Below are 17,033 nucleotides of genomic sequence, written 5' to 3' on the forward strand. Positions count from 1 at the left end.
TTACTGTCGCCCTACAGAGAGGGGTGTGAGTGGGGGGAACGTGAGAGGGAGGTCACCCGAACACCCGTCATAGAAGAGAGAGAACGCAACATGGATGTGGCAGGGATCATTGATTCCAGGTGGAAGGGGAATCAGGTGGAATACTTGGTAGAATGGGAGGGGGAGGAAGAGTCAGAAAACGCATGGGTACCGGCAGAGGAAGTCAAGGACCAGATTTTAATAGAAACGTTTCATCGGCGTTTCCCAAGTAAACCACAACCAGTGGCAAGGTTTAGGAGGGAACACTTCGGGACTACAGATGAGGAAGGGGAATTTGAAGGGTTCCCAGAGTCGGAAGTGGAGGTGGAAACAGATTCCGACGAAGGAGAGGAAGAGGGGGAAAGAGGCGGTAGGCCGTGGTTAGAAGTGTTTGAATCCTCGGAGGATGAGGGGAGTTCCTTCCAGGGATTTCCGTCCTCGCCGCCAGTAGGAGAAGAGGCGGGAGGGGGTGAAGGGGGCCCTGGGGGGGAGGTGGATGTCAGGGAACTGCCATCGGAAGGACAGGTGGTGAGAAGGCTTCAGCAGAATAGGAGAGCCTCTTCTTCAGGAGAAGAGGGAACCAGTAGGGGGAGTGCGGGAGCTCCAAAGGAAAGGGAGTCGGAGGGGAGGCTCTGGGATACTTCCAGTGAGAACAGCGAGGAGGTATCAGAACAGCCCATAAGGACTCCCACCCCCCGCCGGAAGCTGTCACGCAGGGAATCCAGGAGGCGCATGTCTGTGAAACAGCTCTTATGTTGGAAACGTTTCCGCAAACGCCCACTGTCAGATTCTACCAGCGACTGAGGGAGCCATGCTCAAGGGCTCTTCTCAAAGCAGGGTTTCACTACACAGAGTGAGCTCTGAGGGATCCAGCTTTAACGCACAAGCTGCTCATTATCCCACCACATTACGCCAACCAGCAGCCCTCGACCTGGGTGGACTATCTGCCCCTGGCCGAGTTTGCCTACAACAACACACAACACGTGTCCACGGGGGTGACACCGTTTTTTGCCAACCACGGGCGACATCCCAGGACCTTCCCGGGCTTAGAGAAAGAGGGGGAGGGGGAGCCACAGGGAGCAGAGGCATTGGCAGAGGAGTTACAGGAGGTCCATGAACAGCTCCGTAGACAGTTAGACCTAGCAAAACACGTATACAAGATGCAAGCAGACAAACACAGAAGAGTGGGGGAGGACATACGGGTAGGGGACTGGGTCTGGTTAGCGGCCCAGGCAGTGCCGGCCAGATCCTTAGCTAAGAAGAAGCTAGGACACAAGCAGTTGGGCCCTTACCTAGTCGAGGCACAGATCAACCCAGTGGCTTTCCGTTTGACACTACCGGAGGGTTCCAGAATGCACCCGGTCTTTCATAGATCGGTGCTAACGCCCTACAAGGCACCTCACAGGTTTCAGGAGCCAGGAACAGCTCCCAGTCCGCTTAGAGATGCACCCATGACAGGGGGGTCGCCGATGGCGGGGCCACTCAACGAGGTGACGGAGATTTTGGACTCGAGATGGGGGGAAGAGGGCGTCGAATATCTCATCGCAAGGGAAGGTGCCCCGGCCAGCGCCAACAGCTGGGTGCCGTACTATGCGGTGGAGGAGCACTACCTCAAAGACGAGTTCCACGCACTCTTCCCACACAGGCCCATGCCGGAGGATTATTTTGATGAATATCTTTTCACCCCCACACTCTCAGCCAGTACGTTTCAGGGGTTCTCCTCGGCTGAGGAGACGGTTCCAGAGACTACCTCGCCGGAGGGGTCGGTCTCAGACTTGGGTGCGGAGCGCTCTTATTGGTGGGACACTCAACCCGAGGAGGAGTGGCGCAGGAGACTGCTCAGAGGGCCCTGGCACGCAGACTACCCAGAGGAAATGGGGGAACAAGGGGGCATGGACGGGTTGGGGGAGGATCCTGGTTTCGAGCACGCCGGCAACGAGATGGAAGCGGAGGAGAGCGACGTCGATGTACCCGTCACGGACTGGCAGCATGCCAGGGGGGAAGACCGGTATCCGGCAGGCACCCCCATAGCATTGGAGCACCCGGAACCCACGCCAGAAGAGGGGGAGGGGGGAAGGGGGGGCTTCGAGGGGGGGATGGATGTCAGGGACTCAGCGGGAGCGCAGGGAGGAGAGGAGATGGAAAGCGAGGGGGAGCAATCCGAGGGCAGCGTAGGAGAATATGACAGCAGCTCGATAGATTCCATGAGCCTCTCCAGCGAATCGGAAGATTCACAGAAGGGGGCGCCGATGGGCAGGACAAGGGGCGACCCAAGGGGGACACCCCAGAAGCAAGGGGCCAGCGGGGACTCCCAGAGCAGCAGTTGCAAATCAGGACCAGCTTCCCCACCAGAGCGTAGTGGGGGGGAGGAGTTCCAGGTGTCAGAGCCCACACATGCACCACCAGCGAGAGAAGATGAGTCAGGGTGGACCACGCCTCCATCAGAGAGCGAGTTAACGGTTAAGAGGAAAGTTGCAGGCTGGGCGCGCGCGCCAAGTTCAAAGGTACAGGCGAGCGGCACAGAAGGTAGCCCGGATAGGGAACCAGGTCCTAAAGCCCGCCGGAAGGAGGGGCAAGAATCGTCAGGGTCAGCGTCAGAGGAGTCCAGGAAGGATGAGACCCTAGCGGGCAGGAGGGCCCAGAGGAGAAAGGAATTTAGGAAGAGGTGGAGCAAAGCGAGAGTCTTAAACTGGTGTGGAGGGGGAGGAGACTCAGACAGGACTTCGCCGGTCTAAGGTCGGGACGTAGAGCTGCACGCTGCGGCTTTAAAATGGAGACTGAATCTCAATAAAGACTTTTGTACATAACTACAGCCTAGCGTTGGTCCTCTGTGAGCTAGGACCTGGAGGCAGCTCTGACACATATGTTTGAGTAGACTACTCCTGGCATCTGTGCAAGGAAGCGCTTAAGGCTTTAAGGGAACCCAAACTGTGTTGCAGGCATACGCATTTAACAGTATACACACACCCTCCACACACACTTTTTTTACAGGGGCTTTTTCTTGGGTGGGGATGCAGAAGTAGGCAAGACGTGAGTGCTTTCATCTCACTCCACAAAAACTCAAGGCTTTTTCCACTGTGGAGTTTGAAAGTGTGTTTGGAGTTACATAACACTTCTCCACTTATTGCAAACCAGGCATCATGCATGCAGTTAGTGGAGGGGAGAGGGAAACAAACAAGCTTTTTACTACCCACCCATTTCTGCTCCTCATACTACCATATTGGACTGAATATAAGCCGCACTTTTCCCCCCTCCCAATTCTGACCGTGAAAAGTTAAAGTTCGGCTTACATTCGCAACCTTACAGGCGGCAAGGCAGCGCGGCTCCCCCCACCCCCAGGAAGCAGCACAGCTTTTGTCTTTTTTTCTTTCCCCCCTTCAATTTTAAAGGTGCGGCTTATTTGCAGGGGCGGCTTATATTTGAGCCAATACGGTACTTTTCGTCTTCCCTCCACCTTTGCAGCAGCTGGTGTGACTGGCAGGGATCCCAGATTCAGCAGATCACAATCATCTTAAGACAGGAATCTGCTGAGTGCTCCAGATTCAATGCAGCCTGTCATATATAGATACAGAGATACAGATACAGATGTATAGTTTTAGGCATGCGTATTTATGTGATGTCTAAGCCTCAGTCTGAGCCCACACACAAGTTTTTCTGCAGGAGCCAAGTGTTCCTTTTGTGGGCAGACGCTTTGCTACCCGGCCTTCCAATTTCTGTACTTTGTCATCTCTATGTAGACTAGCTGCTTCAGAAACAAGAGCACAAATTAAGCCGTGTATCCTGCTCTCGAGTCCCCGGAGGAAGAATGTGGTAAAATGTGACAGATAAAATGAAAAGTGCGCTTGAAATGTCTAATGAGAAATTCTCCCGTGGACGTTGACATTTGTGGCAAAAAGGTTACCAATTTCTGTTCTTTAATCAGGCAACTGTCTGCAGGAGGCATGTGGTGCATAGGTGCACTGTAAATTACATGGTTGTTCTTCTGCGGCCTCGGAAACCGAGGAAAGTAATGATAGATTATTGCTGCAGCAATCCCAGTGCACCTTTTAAACCTGTGTAAATCTGATGTAATAAAGAGAGTTGGCACAAGAGGGCAGCAACTCGCCATTAATGTTGATGCTCGGCCTTATTCTTGTGACTATTCTAATTAGTTTCCAAGGAAGAATAATAGTTCTCACACTGGTGATAAAACCATTAGACTAGTAATAGCTCCATAAATTATACTGGGTTCAAAACATGAAACTTAATTTCACTATTTGGAGCAGAGTTCAGTAATCACTTTAGCAAAGATCCATGTGGGCAGGGTCTGTATTTCAGTAAAGTTTGGGGATTTTTCAGTAAAGTAGGGGATAGCAGGAACCCAGAGACTTCATCAACATTTGCATGTACAGTATTGGAGTCACAAAATCATGAATTTTAGAAGCACCTATTGTAGCTTTCCCATTTTTAACTTGTAATAAATACATAACCCTCCAATTCTCAGATGAAAAATAGGTGTGTTCTATTCAATCACCATCATCCTCTATTCTGGGTAGCTTCCAACATAGAAAAACATAATAAAACATTTTTTTAAAACCTTCCCTATACAGGGCTGCCTTCAGATGTCTTCTAAAGGTTGTACAGTTACTTATTTCCTTCGTGAGGGGGTCACATAACTCCAAAGTGTCCAACATTTCTCCAATGAAAACAGAGATTTCCTAAGGAAAAGTGGGACATTCTGGGATCAAATCAGAAACCAGGACGGCTTCCGTAGACCCAGGACTTTCCCTGGAAAATAAGGAGCAGTCTGGGATTTTCTCACGCTACAGATGCTGTTTGTAGACATTCTATTACCCAGTCATTTTATATAGGTTAGAGAGCCGGGCTTTCGAAGCACATAAAAGCCAGTCACTTAACGAAGCACTAATACAACATGTCAAATCTAAGTTGTGTGTATTTTATTTCTTCTTCTCCTTTGGCAATCACTCGTAGCCGAGTAAGACTGTCTTCCATAAACACGGTTTTAACAGTAGGTCCGTAAGTGACTGGTGGAGGCCAATTCTGGATCCACACGTCCTTCCACAGTGGGGACGTTGGTTTCCGGGTGGGAGTTGATCACGATGTGGGTTTGCCAAGCGTCCCTTCCTCTTAGCACGTTTCTCCCTTTCGTCCTGAGTTTGAGTGTCTTCAAAGCCCATGACACCTTTGGTAAAGGCTGTTCTCCAGTTGGAGCGCCCGTAGGCTAACATTTCCCAGTTTTCGGTGTTTATAGAGTGGTACCTCTGGTTATGAACTTAATTTGTTCCGGAGGTCCGTTCTTAACCTGAAACCGTTCTTAACCTGAGGTACCACTTTAGCTAATGGGGCCTCCCATTGCCGCCGCTCCGCCAGCGCACGATTTCTGTTCTCATCCTGAGGTAAAGTTATTTTTTCTTTTTTTTCCCCCAAAATTTTATTGGTTTTCACAATATTATAAACAAACAAACAAACAAACACACAAGACAAACAAACAAAACAAGCATAAATCATAGCCTTATTAAAAATTACAGTTATTAACTTTGTTAAGCGACTTACTCGCTTCCCCTTGGTTGAATTTCATTGCATGTCCTTTTAACGGTTGGATGTTAATGTTTAAGTTAAATTTCATAAAAATTGGGATTTGGAAAACCGTTAAAAGGACATCCTGAGGTAAAGTTCTTAACCCGAGGTGGTACTACTAGGTTAGCGGAGTCTGTAACCCAAAGTGTTTGTAACGCGAGGTGTTTGTAACCTTAGATTTGCTTTGCCTTGAGAAAGTCTTTAAACCTTTTTTGTTGACCACTGGCATTATGCTTTCCATTTTTAAGTTTGGAATAGAGTAGCTGCTTTGGAAGACGATAATCAGGCACAACATGACCAGTCCAACGGAAGTTGATGTTGAAGAATCATTGCTTTGGCACTGGTGATCTTTGCTTCTTCCAGTACAATGGCATTAGTTTGCCTGTTTTCCCATTTTATTTAGGGCTTGCTTACTCAGAATGAATGCAGGCACCAAGTGAGTCAGGGGGAATTCACAGCTTGGCCTATGTGAGGTTGATTCTTCATTTGGCATATTTCCAGTCACCCCAAATTTACTTCACAGCTCCTAATACAGGTGTATAAGAGTAGACTCAAAATTCCAGTGCTTACAGCAAAGCAGGACTATAAGAACAGCAGCAACGAATTTGCTGTAATACTTTTGGCTGAGGCTGAGTGTGGAGGAAACTACTGAGGAGTCTGTGTGTTATGATTCTTCTCTAGAGACAAAGTCAGGTGAGATGATATTGAGAGAATAAGTGTAACTTTGAAGAAATTAACCATTTTAGCAAGTTTAGAAATTCCACACACACCAGGTCCAAACAGATGTATGTTAAGAGATGCTTAAGTTGATTGTACAGCCATTATTATTTTGGGGCACATGCCCCCCCCCCATTTTTTTGTAATTTACTAAAAGACAAGTCTTATTAACTCAGTAGCCAAAGCAGTGTGGAAATGGCTGCTAAGCTAACTTTGAAGATGACATTCTGTTTTTAACAATAGATCAAGACAGATTGGTGATTTGTACAAGGGCCAGTGTCCTCCGTTTAGCCCTTGCTGCTACAGTGGTCAAAGGGTAAAAAACTTTCCTGCCACCCCCTAAAAGAAAGAAAAAACACTCTTAAAATAGTTTTGCTCATAAATGGATGCATATGGGAGAGCTCAAGTGAGAATCATCTTGCCTGGGGCTGTTCAGAGCACCTCCATCTTTTTTTATATATATAAATATTTATTAAGAATTTTTTGAATACAAATGCAAAAATAATCAACAATATAGCATATATCATGACATATTTTCAAAACCTCTTTGGACTCCCTCAGATCTCCCGCTCCCACTTGCATCTTCTTAAATTTTAACCAGCAAATTATCATCTTATTTATATTCCTAAATCCCATTCTTTTAAACATAATCTAATCATTCTCCAGGGACGCAGGTGGCGCTGTGGGTTAAAGCCTCAGCGCCTAGGACTTGCCGATCGAAAGGTCGGCGGTTCGAATCCCTGCGGCGGGGTGCGCTCCCGCTGCTCGGTCCCAGCGCCTGCCAACCTAGCAGTTTGAAAGCACCTCCGGGTGCAAGTAGATAAATAGGGACCGCTTACCAGCGGGAAGGTAAACGGCGTTTCCGTGTGCGGCTCTGGCTTGCCAGAGCAGCGATGTCACGCTGGCCATGTGACCCGGAAGTGTCTCCGGACAGCGCTGGCCCCTGGCCTCTTAAATGAGATGGGCGCACAACCCCAGAGTCTGTCAAGACTGGCTCGTACGGGCAGGGGTACCTTTACCTTTACCTTTTTAATCATTCTCCAAATGGTTTATATTTTCCTCGATCTACTTATCATCCTAATTCCCTCTAATTTAGTGGTGGTCAATTATTTATGATCTAGCATCCTTCTTAACATTCAACCAAATTACAATGCTTTTTTAAATAAATCTTAAATTTCTTCCAGTCTTCTTCAACCTTCTCTTCTCCCAGGTCTCGGATTCTGCCAGTCATCTCGGCTAATTCCATATAGTCTATCAGCTGCATCTGCCACTCTTCCAGTGTGGGTAGATCTTGGATTTTCCAGTGTTTAGCGATAAGTATCCTTGCTGCTGTTGTTGCATACATAAAAAATGTTTGGTCCTTCCTTAACACCCTCTGGCCGACAATACCCAGGAGGAAGGCCTCTGGTTTCTTAGGGAAAGTATACTTAAATACCTTTTTCAGTTCATTATAAATCATTTCCCAGAAAACCTTCACTCTAGGGCAAGTCCACCAGAGGTGAAAGAATGTTCCTTCGGCTTCTTTACACTTCCAACATTTATTATCAGACACATGGTATATCTTTGCAAGCTTGACTGGGGTCATGTACCATCTATATATCATTTTCATTACATTTTCCTTCAAAGCATTACATGCAGTGAAGTTCAACCCAGTGGTCCACAACCTTTCCCAGTCCTCAAACATAATGTTGTACCCAATATCCTGTGCCCACTTTATCATAGCCGATTTAACCATTTCATCTTGTGTGTTCCATTTTAACAGCAAGTTATACATTCTTGAAAGTACCTTAGTCTTAGGTTCTAACAGTTCTGTTTCCAATTTCGATTTCTCCACCTGGAACCCTAACTTTTTGTCATTTTTAAAAACTTCTTTAATCTGAGCGTAGTGTAACCAGTCTCGCACTTTATCCTTCATTTTCTCCAAACTCTGCAATTTCCAATTGTCTCCATCTTTTTCTAGTATTTCCCAATATTTTGGCCATTTGACCTCCATATTGGGGTTTTTTCGGGCCTTAGCTTCCAGCGGTGAAAGCCACCTTGGAGTTTTATTTTCCAATAAGTCTTTATATTTTGTCCAGACATTAAACACTGCTTTTCTGACAATATGCAGAGCACCTCCATCTTAAGTGCTTGAAAGATTAGGGGAAACAGAATGATAGGTAGGCAGGAAATGAAATTCACCCTGCTGTGTAGGCATCTGCTTTTTAGGATATGAAATTCTTGTCTTTTAGCAGACCTCCAAAAAACAACAATAGCCTGCCTTTGTGTCAGTTTGGCAGATGGCAAGCGGTAGTCCCTGTATTTTGTTGTTGTTTAGTTGTTTAGTCATGTCCGACTCTTCGTGACCCCATGGACCAGAGAACGCCAGGCACTCCTGTCTTCCACTGCCTCCCGCAGTTTGGTCAAACTCATGCTGCTAGCTTCGAGAACACTGTCCTGCCATCTCATCCTCTGTCGTCCCGTCTCCTTGTGCCCTCCATCTTTCCCAGCATCAGGGTCTTTTCCAGGGAGTCTTCTCTTCTCATGAGGTGGCCAAAGTATTGGAGCCTCAGCTTCACGATCTGTCCTTCCAGTGAGCACTCAGGGCTGATTTAAGAATGGATTGGTTTGATCTTCTTGCAGTCCATGAAAGAGTCTCCTCCAGCGCCATATAAATCATTTTAACTATATTCACTCACCCATGAATGTAAAATCTAAGAACTGATAGTGCTTTGTTGAGATAAACTTGGACATATCATGGAACTTGGATTTTTTTTTAGTCCTTGGTCTTAGGACTAAAGGCTATAGCAGGACATTAAAAAGAGAATGCCTCTCTGTGAGCAGCAACAACACACACACACACACACACACACACACACACACATATATATATATATATATATATATATATATATATATATATGCGCAATATGATAGTCACCATCACTGACAAACTCGGTGCTTGAGTTCTAATGAGAGAAATGCTAGAGGGTCTGTCTGGAAAATCCCAGACAGAAAGCTATTTATGGCTGGGTCATTTTTGAGTTGAAGAGGCTATAACCATTGATTTTTGTGTGTGTTTTTCTTTTTTCTCTTGCAGGTTACCTTTCGGACAAGAATCTATCACTGTAACATTAACAGCCAAGGGGTGATTTGCCTGGACATCTTAAAAGACAACTGGAGTCCAGCGTTAACCATTTCTAAAGTCCTTCTTTCTATCTGCTCCCTTCTCACAGACTGCAATCCTGGTAAGGCAGCCAAAACGGGGCAGTGGGCGAGAGAATCTCTGTTCTGCAGCAGGACTAGCTTCAGAGCTTCTTCCACTTTTTTCATTATATTTATATATAGAGAGAGAGAGTTTCCGTTTTTTTGCAAATTGGCTTCAGACTGAATAACTTACATTGTTCCACACATGCTTTTCAGAATGTATGTATACATGGTTCTACCTTCAGATCAGTTACACAAATACTCCTTTGGGTTTATTCAAGTAAAACAGGTGTGTAGATGCAGCTGATGAATTCTGATGGAACAGTTCCACATGGAAGACATTCATCTTTCGCTTTGGCATCCATCAAATCATTTTAACATCAACATTTGTCATGACTTACCCACTTTACTATATTAGGAACCACTTTCTTGACAAGTAATGTGTTTTTTTCTGGGGGTACGCATACACCTAAACATTTTGTGAATCTTTGTACTATTGTCCATTTACTGTATTTATTTTTCTCAATTTTTGAACTATAAAACGGTGATTTTCTTGAGTTAAAATGAGAGTACCCCTAAACATTTTTTTACGGGGGGAGAAAGCACCGACTACAGTTGAAGTAGCTTCGGGTTGAGCATTTTCGGGTTGTGCTCCATGGCGACCTGGAAGTAATGGAGCGCGTTACTTCTGGGCTTTGCCGCTCGCGCATGCACAGACGCTCAAAATGATGTCATCGTGACCCGCGCCGACGCAGGTTGCGTTCGCTTCAGGATGCGAACGGGGCTCCGGAATGGAACCCGTTCGCATCCAGAGGTACCACTGTATATGCATAGAAAAATCTGACTGCAGAATCTGAAATACGGACATTTAGAATCTGAAATATTCCAAACAATTCTAAATTTAGAATTCTAAATTCACAGTGACAAGAGTTGCACATGTTTGATACAATACATAAAATGGTCCATGGACTGAGAAGCAGCAAAAGAATCTGGGGGAAAAAACCCTCTTATGAACTAAGTGTGTAAGAATACGAGAAGTTTCCTTCTTTCGAGGTGCAATTCTTTTTTTGTTTTGAATGAATATTAGAGGTGTGCTGTATCTGTAGAAACACCAACAGCCTGTTCTTATGCATAATTACTAAGAAATAAGTTTCCAGGGTTCAGTAGACCCTATATGTGGCTGGAGAAACCCAGCCAGATGGGCGGGGTCTAAATACTAAAATAATAATAATTGCAACTAAAACTTCAGTTCAGTCACTGAACAGGTGGTTTTCGGAGTCCCCAATGGATTTAACTTCTTCTCTTGTGATATTTCCTTTTTTTCCCCTGCCCCAAAGATCAATGATGAGCTGGAATTTTCTTTCTTCCTTTTCAGCTGACCCCCTGGTTGGAAGTATTGCTACTCAATATATGACTAACAGAGCAGAGCATGACAGAATGGCCAGACAGTGGACGAAGAGATATGCTACATAAACTGGAATTTTTCTCCAACCCTTGCGTTAAATCGTCTGTGATGGAAAGAGCTGCTTATGATTTTGAGGGGGGGGGGACACGGGGGGGAGGGAGAGGGGAGGAACTGAGAAAAGAGTAGGGTATTTCTATAACAGATTTTATTCAGTCTTTTATTTCCTAAGATTTTGTTGTTGTAACTTAAGGTATCTTGCTACAGTAGTCAGCTAGAACGGGGAATAGCATATTTTAAAGACTGTCATTAGTTCAGCAATAGTAGCTCTGAATTATAGCACCAAGAAGAATGTAAACTACTTTGGCAATTGGAGGGGCGGGAGGGGGGAGGAAATGGGTGTTTGGTTAACTTGTGATAGGTAAAAGATTAAAAACAGCTTAATTTTGTACAGGTACATATATTTGGCATTTATGTAAAAGTTCTTTCAAGAAGACTTGCTATATGCTTCTTCTCTTTTAGTTTGGTTTTATTTTGTAAAAAGATGTTGGGAATATTTTCTTTTTTTCCCCATGGGAGGTGGGAGAATTTGGTATTTAACAGATCCCTTTTAAAAGTCAGCCATCTCATTGGTTTGAATTATGGGGGGGTGGCTGTTTTGTTGCCTCACCTAGAACAGGGGAAGTAGTTCATGTATATTCATTTTTCTATGCCAAGTTAACCTTTGTGAAAACGAAAGGTTTTAACTAGGACTTAGGGCAACCTGTAGTGAAATACCTTAAGCTGTTTAACTGTAAGGCGTGAAATAGGAGTCACTCAGTGGATTGGTTGTATGTTGTGGGCTACCTAAGTCTGCATTTGTTACTGTGCTAATAAAAATATGTACAAAAAACCCCCCACCTCTCCTTCTGTCTAATTGAAATAAAGGTTAGTACAGTGGTACCTTGGTTTTTAAACTTAATCCATTCTGGAAGTCTGTTCCAAAACCAAGGCGTGCTTTCCCATAGAAAGTACAGTGGTACCTTGGGGCTCCGCTAGGGGTGCCTTGGAAGATGGCCGACAATACCATCTCTCCAGCTCACACGAGGTAATTAAGGGGCTGAGATGGGAGTAAATCAGCCTCCCGTATTTCTTCCCGGTGGAAGGGAAGATGCAGCCTCGTCCGCGATTGCCCATAAATCACCCCCGAGTTTGAAAGAAGGTGGGGGTGAGGGCACTGGACAGAAAGCCCTCGAGCGAGCTCGGATCTCCCGGACGCTGTCTCTGAGAGCGACCCAAGTTGCATTTCTTAAGATGAAAAATTGGATATAAGAATTATTGCACCTGCTTCGAGCGAAGAAAAGGGTATGTTAGCTGCTAATTAAGCCTGCCAGTGAGAAGTTAAGAGTGATGGATTGGATTGGAAAGAAGATAACATCAAAGAACAGCATCTATTTCGGTATGCTGAAATGAAACGGAAAGGGGGGGGGATAAAACTTTTTCTTTTTTTTATTATGATACTGCCTAACAACCCCCCTCCTTGAAGAACCGTCAATACAACCTATAGGAAGTGAGATGGGAAAATAAACTGTGTGGAAATAAAAATATCAACTAAAGCCTTTGTTTTTTGAAATATCTGGAAAGAAAATAAAAGGCTCTCCTGTGACACAGTTTTTAATCGGGATCCGCCATTATGAGAGAGACTATGTTGCAGAGATTAATAGCCATAGGGGGAGGTGAGCCATTACTTTGTTATCATGTTTGCATTCTAAGATCGACTTGGCAATTCTTCTCTGGAAAGGCTAATTTATGGTGTAACTTGTCTGGAAAATTAATGAGCAAACGCCTAGATTCTATTTCATCGGAACTGAGAAAGATGGCGTCTGCCACCCGAGGAGGACTTTTGGATGGATTCGGCATAAATAACAGCATGTGAGGATTTATTGCAAACAAAAGACTTACCAGCTTTAAAAAAAAGGGAGAGCCATACAAAGTTCACACAGAAGCATAATATTGCTTACTTTAACTCGCCTGTGAAAACAACTCAGAGGCTATTAAGAAGAAAAAGGATAACAACAAGAAGATTGAAAGATGAGACTGGTGAATACTAAAAACAGCAGAAATATGAGATGATCGGACCCTACTGAACTCGAAGCATGGGAACCCCCAGCAAAAATGTATAATTTGGCAAAATATTTGGACTTTATGATATCTATTGGTATAATTTGGAATAATTAATGTGATATGATTGGATTGTTAAAATGGAACACTTAATAAAAATTATTATAAAAAAGAAAGTAAGTACAGTGGTACCTCGGGTTAAGAACTTAATTCGTTCTGGAGGTCCATTCTTAACCTGAAACTGTTCTAAACCTGAGGTACCACTTTAGCTAATGGGGCCTCTTGCTGCCGCCGCGCCGCCAGAGCACGATTTCTGTTCTCATCCTGTAGCAAAGTTCTTAACCCGAGGCATTATTTCTGGGTTCTGTAATGTAAAACGGATTAATCCGTTCCAGATTTTTAAAAACAACCGCTAAAACAGCAATTTAACATGAATTTTACTGTCTAACAAGACCATTGATCCGATCCATAAAATGGAATCAAAAAACAGTGTACAGCAGTCATACAACCAACCAATCAGTAGCAGAACTGGGTTCCACACAGTCACAAAAACAAAACAAAAAAGCTGCAAAAACAAAAACACAAAATAAATAGCAAAAGCAGGCAAACTTCAGCATAACACTCAAAACGGAAGTGTAACACTAAAAACGGAGCACATTCAGCTTCCGAAAAAAGTTTGCAAACCAGAACACTTACTTCTGGGTTTGCAGCGTTTGGGTTCCAAGTTGTTTGAGTACCAAGGCGTTTGAGAACTAAGGTACCACTGTATATTCTGACAGTAAAACACCGCACAGCAAATTAGCGGTGTCGTATAAGTTGCCGACGTTTGGGGTTGGGCAAGTGTTGTGCCCCCCTGGTGGACTGGGCAGCTGGCGTGGGGACATGCACCAGGGGGGTGCATGCAGAGCCCATGCAGAGGGTGAACTGAGCCCACCCCCAACAGACTCCTTGCCCGCTGCCTCCATCCACCTGCTCACTAGACCAACCCACCTGCCGGGGCTCTGTACCTGTCATGGGGCACCTAATTGCGTGCCCCCCAAAAAAATGTACGCCCAGGGGGCACAGCCCCCCTGCCCCCTCCCCGGGTTACACCTTTGTATCAAAATTTATAATCTAAAGGCAATAAGGCGCAGGGTCTCCAACTTGGCACATGTTCTTTTTAGAAATGGTTTGTTTATTCCTGAAAGCAGTGGTTTTTTCCTGGGGGGACGCAGACCCCTAAACATTTTATGAATCTTAATTTTGGCCTCAATGAGGGGTAGTATTTCAATATGAATAAGAAAATGAGAGTACCCCTAAGCATTTATTATTATTATTTTAGAAAAAAGCACTCCCTGAAAGTATTTAGCCCTCTCATAAAATACCAGGGAAGTCTACGACGACACAGAAGCATTCAAAACCCAATAAAAAGCAGTACAGAGCAATTATTAAAATGAATGAAATTTTTAAACAACAGCATAGGCCTATCAGGGAATTTGCTTTGACTGTGTGCCTCTGTCAGATATGCTGTCACTTTCTCCGTTTTGGACTACCGTATTTTTCGCCCTATAGGACGCACTTTTTCCCCTCCAAAAATGAAGGGGAAATGTGTGTGCGTCCTATGGGGCAAATGCAGTCTTTCGCTGAAGCCTGGAGAGCGAGGGGTCAGTGCGCACCGACCCCTCTCACTCTCCAGGCTTCAGGAAGCTGTCCGCAAGCCTTGGGAGTCCGCGGGAGTTCCCGCCGGGCTCCCATGGCTTGCTGAGAGCTGCCTGCATCCCGAAGCCTGGGCGCGCTGAGCAATCGCGCACGGGCTTCGGGTAGCTCTGCACAAGTCGTGGGAGCCCTCCCACCGCTTGCGCAGAGCTGCCTCTATCCCGAAGCCTGGGCGCGAGCAGTTGCACCCTGGGCTTCGGGTAGCTCTCCGCAAGCTGTGGGAGGGCTCCCACGGCTTGCGGAGAGCAGCCTGTTCTGAGGACTGGGGCTTCCCCCGCGCCTGGGGGGAAAATAACTTTTTTCCCCTTTATTCCCCCCCCCAAAAAAAAAACTAGGTGTGCCCTATGGGGCGAAAAATACGGTAACTGGGTGTTAGTATTCCTGTTGCATGCTGTAAATATGCACTGCTCAAGAGCACATCCGTGGTCTGGGGCGGGGGAGCCCTAATGGGAGGCTTTTGAATTTGGCAGCTGGCTCTAAGAAAGATCCCATAAGCAGTAGCAAAGGGAAGAGGAATTGTATAGGAGGAGCACAGCTCTGAAGTCGAGACAGAAAAAGCTTGATAGACCAAATCCAGAATTTGAGCCAGTAGAGGAAGGAAATGTTGTGCACTGATCCCTGCTTCAAAACTGCCCTGCTACTCTTAAAAACCTGTAAGCTCTATATTTAAAGCTCTTCCCAACATCAACTCCAAAGAGGTGTCGTTTTCATACAATTCTCCCTTGCCTTGGTAAAACTGGTATGGGTTATCTGTAAGGGTGATGTACCCCGATGGGCTCATAGCTCTTGATTGCTTCTGGACAGCATCTTAGACATTCAAAGCTGTGAATCTAGAACTCGACTGCTAAATCGTGAGCCCACTGAGGATAGTTATAGAGTTACAGATAACACTTCAGGCCACAGTGACTCAAACCGACATTGTGCCAAAAATAACACTGGGAGCACTGAATGGTTTGCGTAGTTAAACCTCAGGGCCTTTTGAAGGCTGCCAGTCTCACATCTAACACACTCATCTGTCACACCTTTTTGCAGATACACTAAAGGTTTGATCACCTGCTTTTAACTGCCTTTTGCAATCAGAACTTCCTTAATAGTGTGTCATTGGAACAACCTGCCTGAGGTTTCAAGCCATTAGTGCCTGATGTATTCTTGAGCAGGCATTCTAAATAGTTGAGAAGTGTCAGTACACCCTGTTTTCTCTATTGTAAACAACCCCACTTCCTCCAGCCGCTTTTAGCCTCTGAATAATTCTTAAGAGAGTTGTTTCCAAGTTAGCAGAACAGAGTAAAGCAAATGAGATCTTGGGCGAGTGCCGAGCAAAGCAGTGCCATTATTTCCTGTGTCTCGGAAAGGATAATTCTCTAAACGCAGCCCAAAACGGCGCTGGCATTTTAAAGCTGCAGCATTACATTGTTGGTTTGCATTTTGTGGTTCTCAGTAAAGTCTCTGGATTCTCAAAAGTGTTAATCTACTTTGCATCAATCAACAGGCAAGAAGCAAAAAAGGGCCTTGTTTGAGTGCAAGTTGGAGGCACCCAATCTAGCATTGAACCAGTTTAAAAAGAAGCAGTTGTAGCCAAGTTAAGGAGAAAAGGAGATTTTCCGGTTATGTAAGGAAGCAGATATAGGGACGCGGGTGGCGCTGTGGGTTAAACCACAGAGCCTAGGACTTGCCAATCAGAAGGTCGGTGGTTTGAATCCCCACGACAGGGTGAGCTCCCGTTGCTCGGTCCCTGCTCCTGCCAACCTAGCAGTTTGAAAGCACGTCAAAGTGCAAGTAGATAAATAGGTACCGCTCTGGCAGGAAGGTAAACGGCGTTTCCGTGCGCTGCTCTGGTTCTCCAGAAGTGGCTTAGTCATGCTGGCAACATGACCCGGAAGCTGTACACCGGCTCCCTCGGCCAGTAAAGCGAGATGAGCGCCGCAACCCCAGAGTCGGTCACGACTGGACCTAATGGTCAGGGGTCCCTTTACCTTTAAGGAAGCAGACAGTAGACAACTTGTTAGGAAGCAATAGGAGTATGCTGCACCTTCCTTACTTACGTGGCTCTTTCCCACTTCATACATGCATTTTCACCAAGGGCGAGAACTGTAAGGAGAGCAGCAAACGGAAGAGCAGAATATATCAGAACCTTCTTTGAGCCTGAGAGCCAATTCAGACAATTAGGAGTGGAGATTTCAGCACTTGTTCGCTGATCTGGAAGTATAAGTTACTGGACTTCTCAGTTGGTTAGAGCATGGTACTGATAATGCCAAGGTTGCAAGTTCAATCCCCATAAGGGAAAACTGCGTTGCCGGGGGGTTGGACTAGCTGATCCTCACGAGTCCCTTCCAGCTCT

General features: G+C 45.5%; 1 protein-coding gene across 1 annotated transcript in view; it reads left to right on the forward strand.

The window, feature by feature from the left end:
• LOC307199515 (ubiquitin-conjugating enzyme E2 E1) overlaps positions 1-10,989 on the forward strand; it is a 66,698-nt gene extending 55,709 nt beyond the window's left edge. The window contains exons 5-6 of the mRNA XM_079947457.1: positions 9,392-9,539; positions 10,874-10,989. Coding sequence (XP_079803583.1) covers positions 9,392-9,539; positions 10,874-10,971 — 246 coding nt within the window. The 3' untranslated portion in view covers positions 10,972-10,989. The remainder of the gene's footprint in view (positions 1-9,391; positions 9,540-10,873) is intronic.
• The last annotated feature ends 6,044 nt before the right edge of the window (positions 10,990-17,033 follow it).

Source organism: Podarcis cretensis, assembly GCF_951804945.1.
Source record: "Podarcis cretensis genome assembly, chromosome: 12".
Lineage (NCBI taxonomy): Eukaryota > Metazoa > Chordata > Lepidosauria > Squamata > Lacertidae > Podarcis > Podarcis cretensis.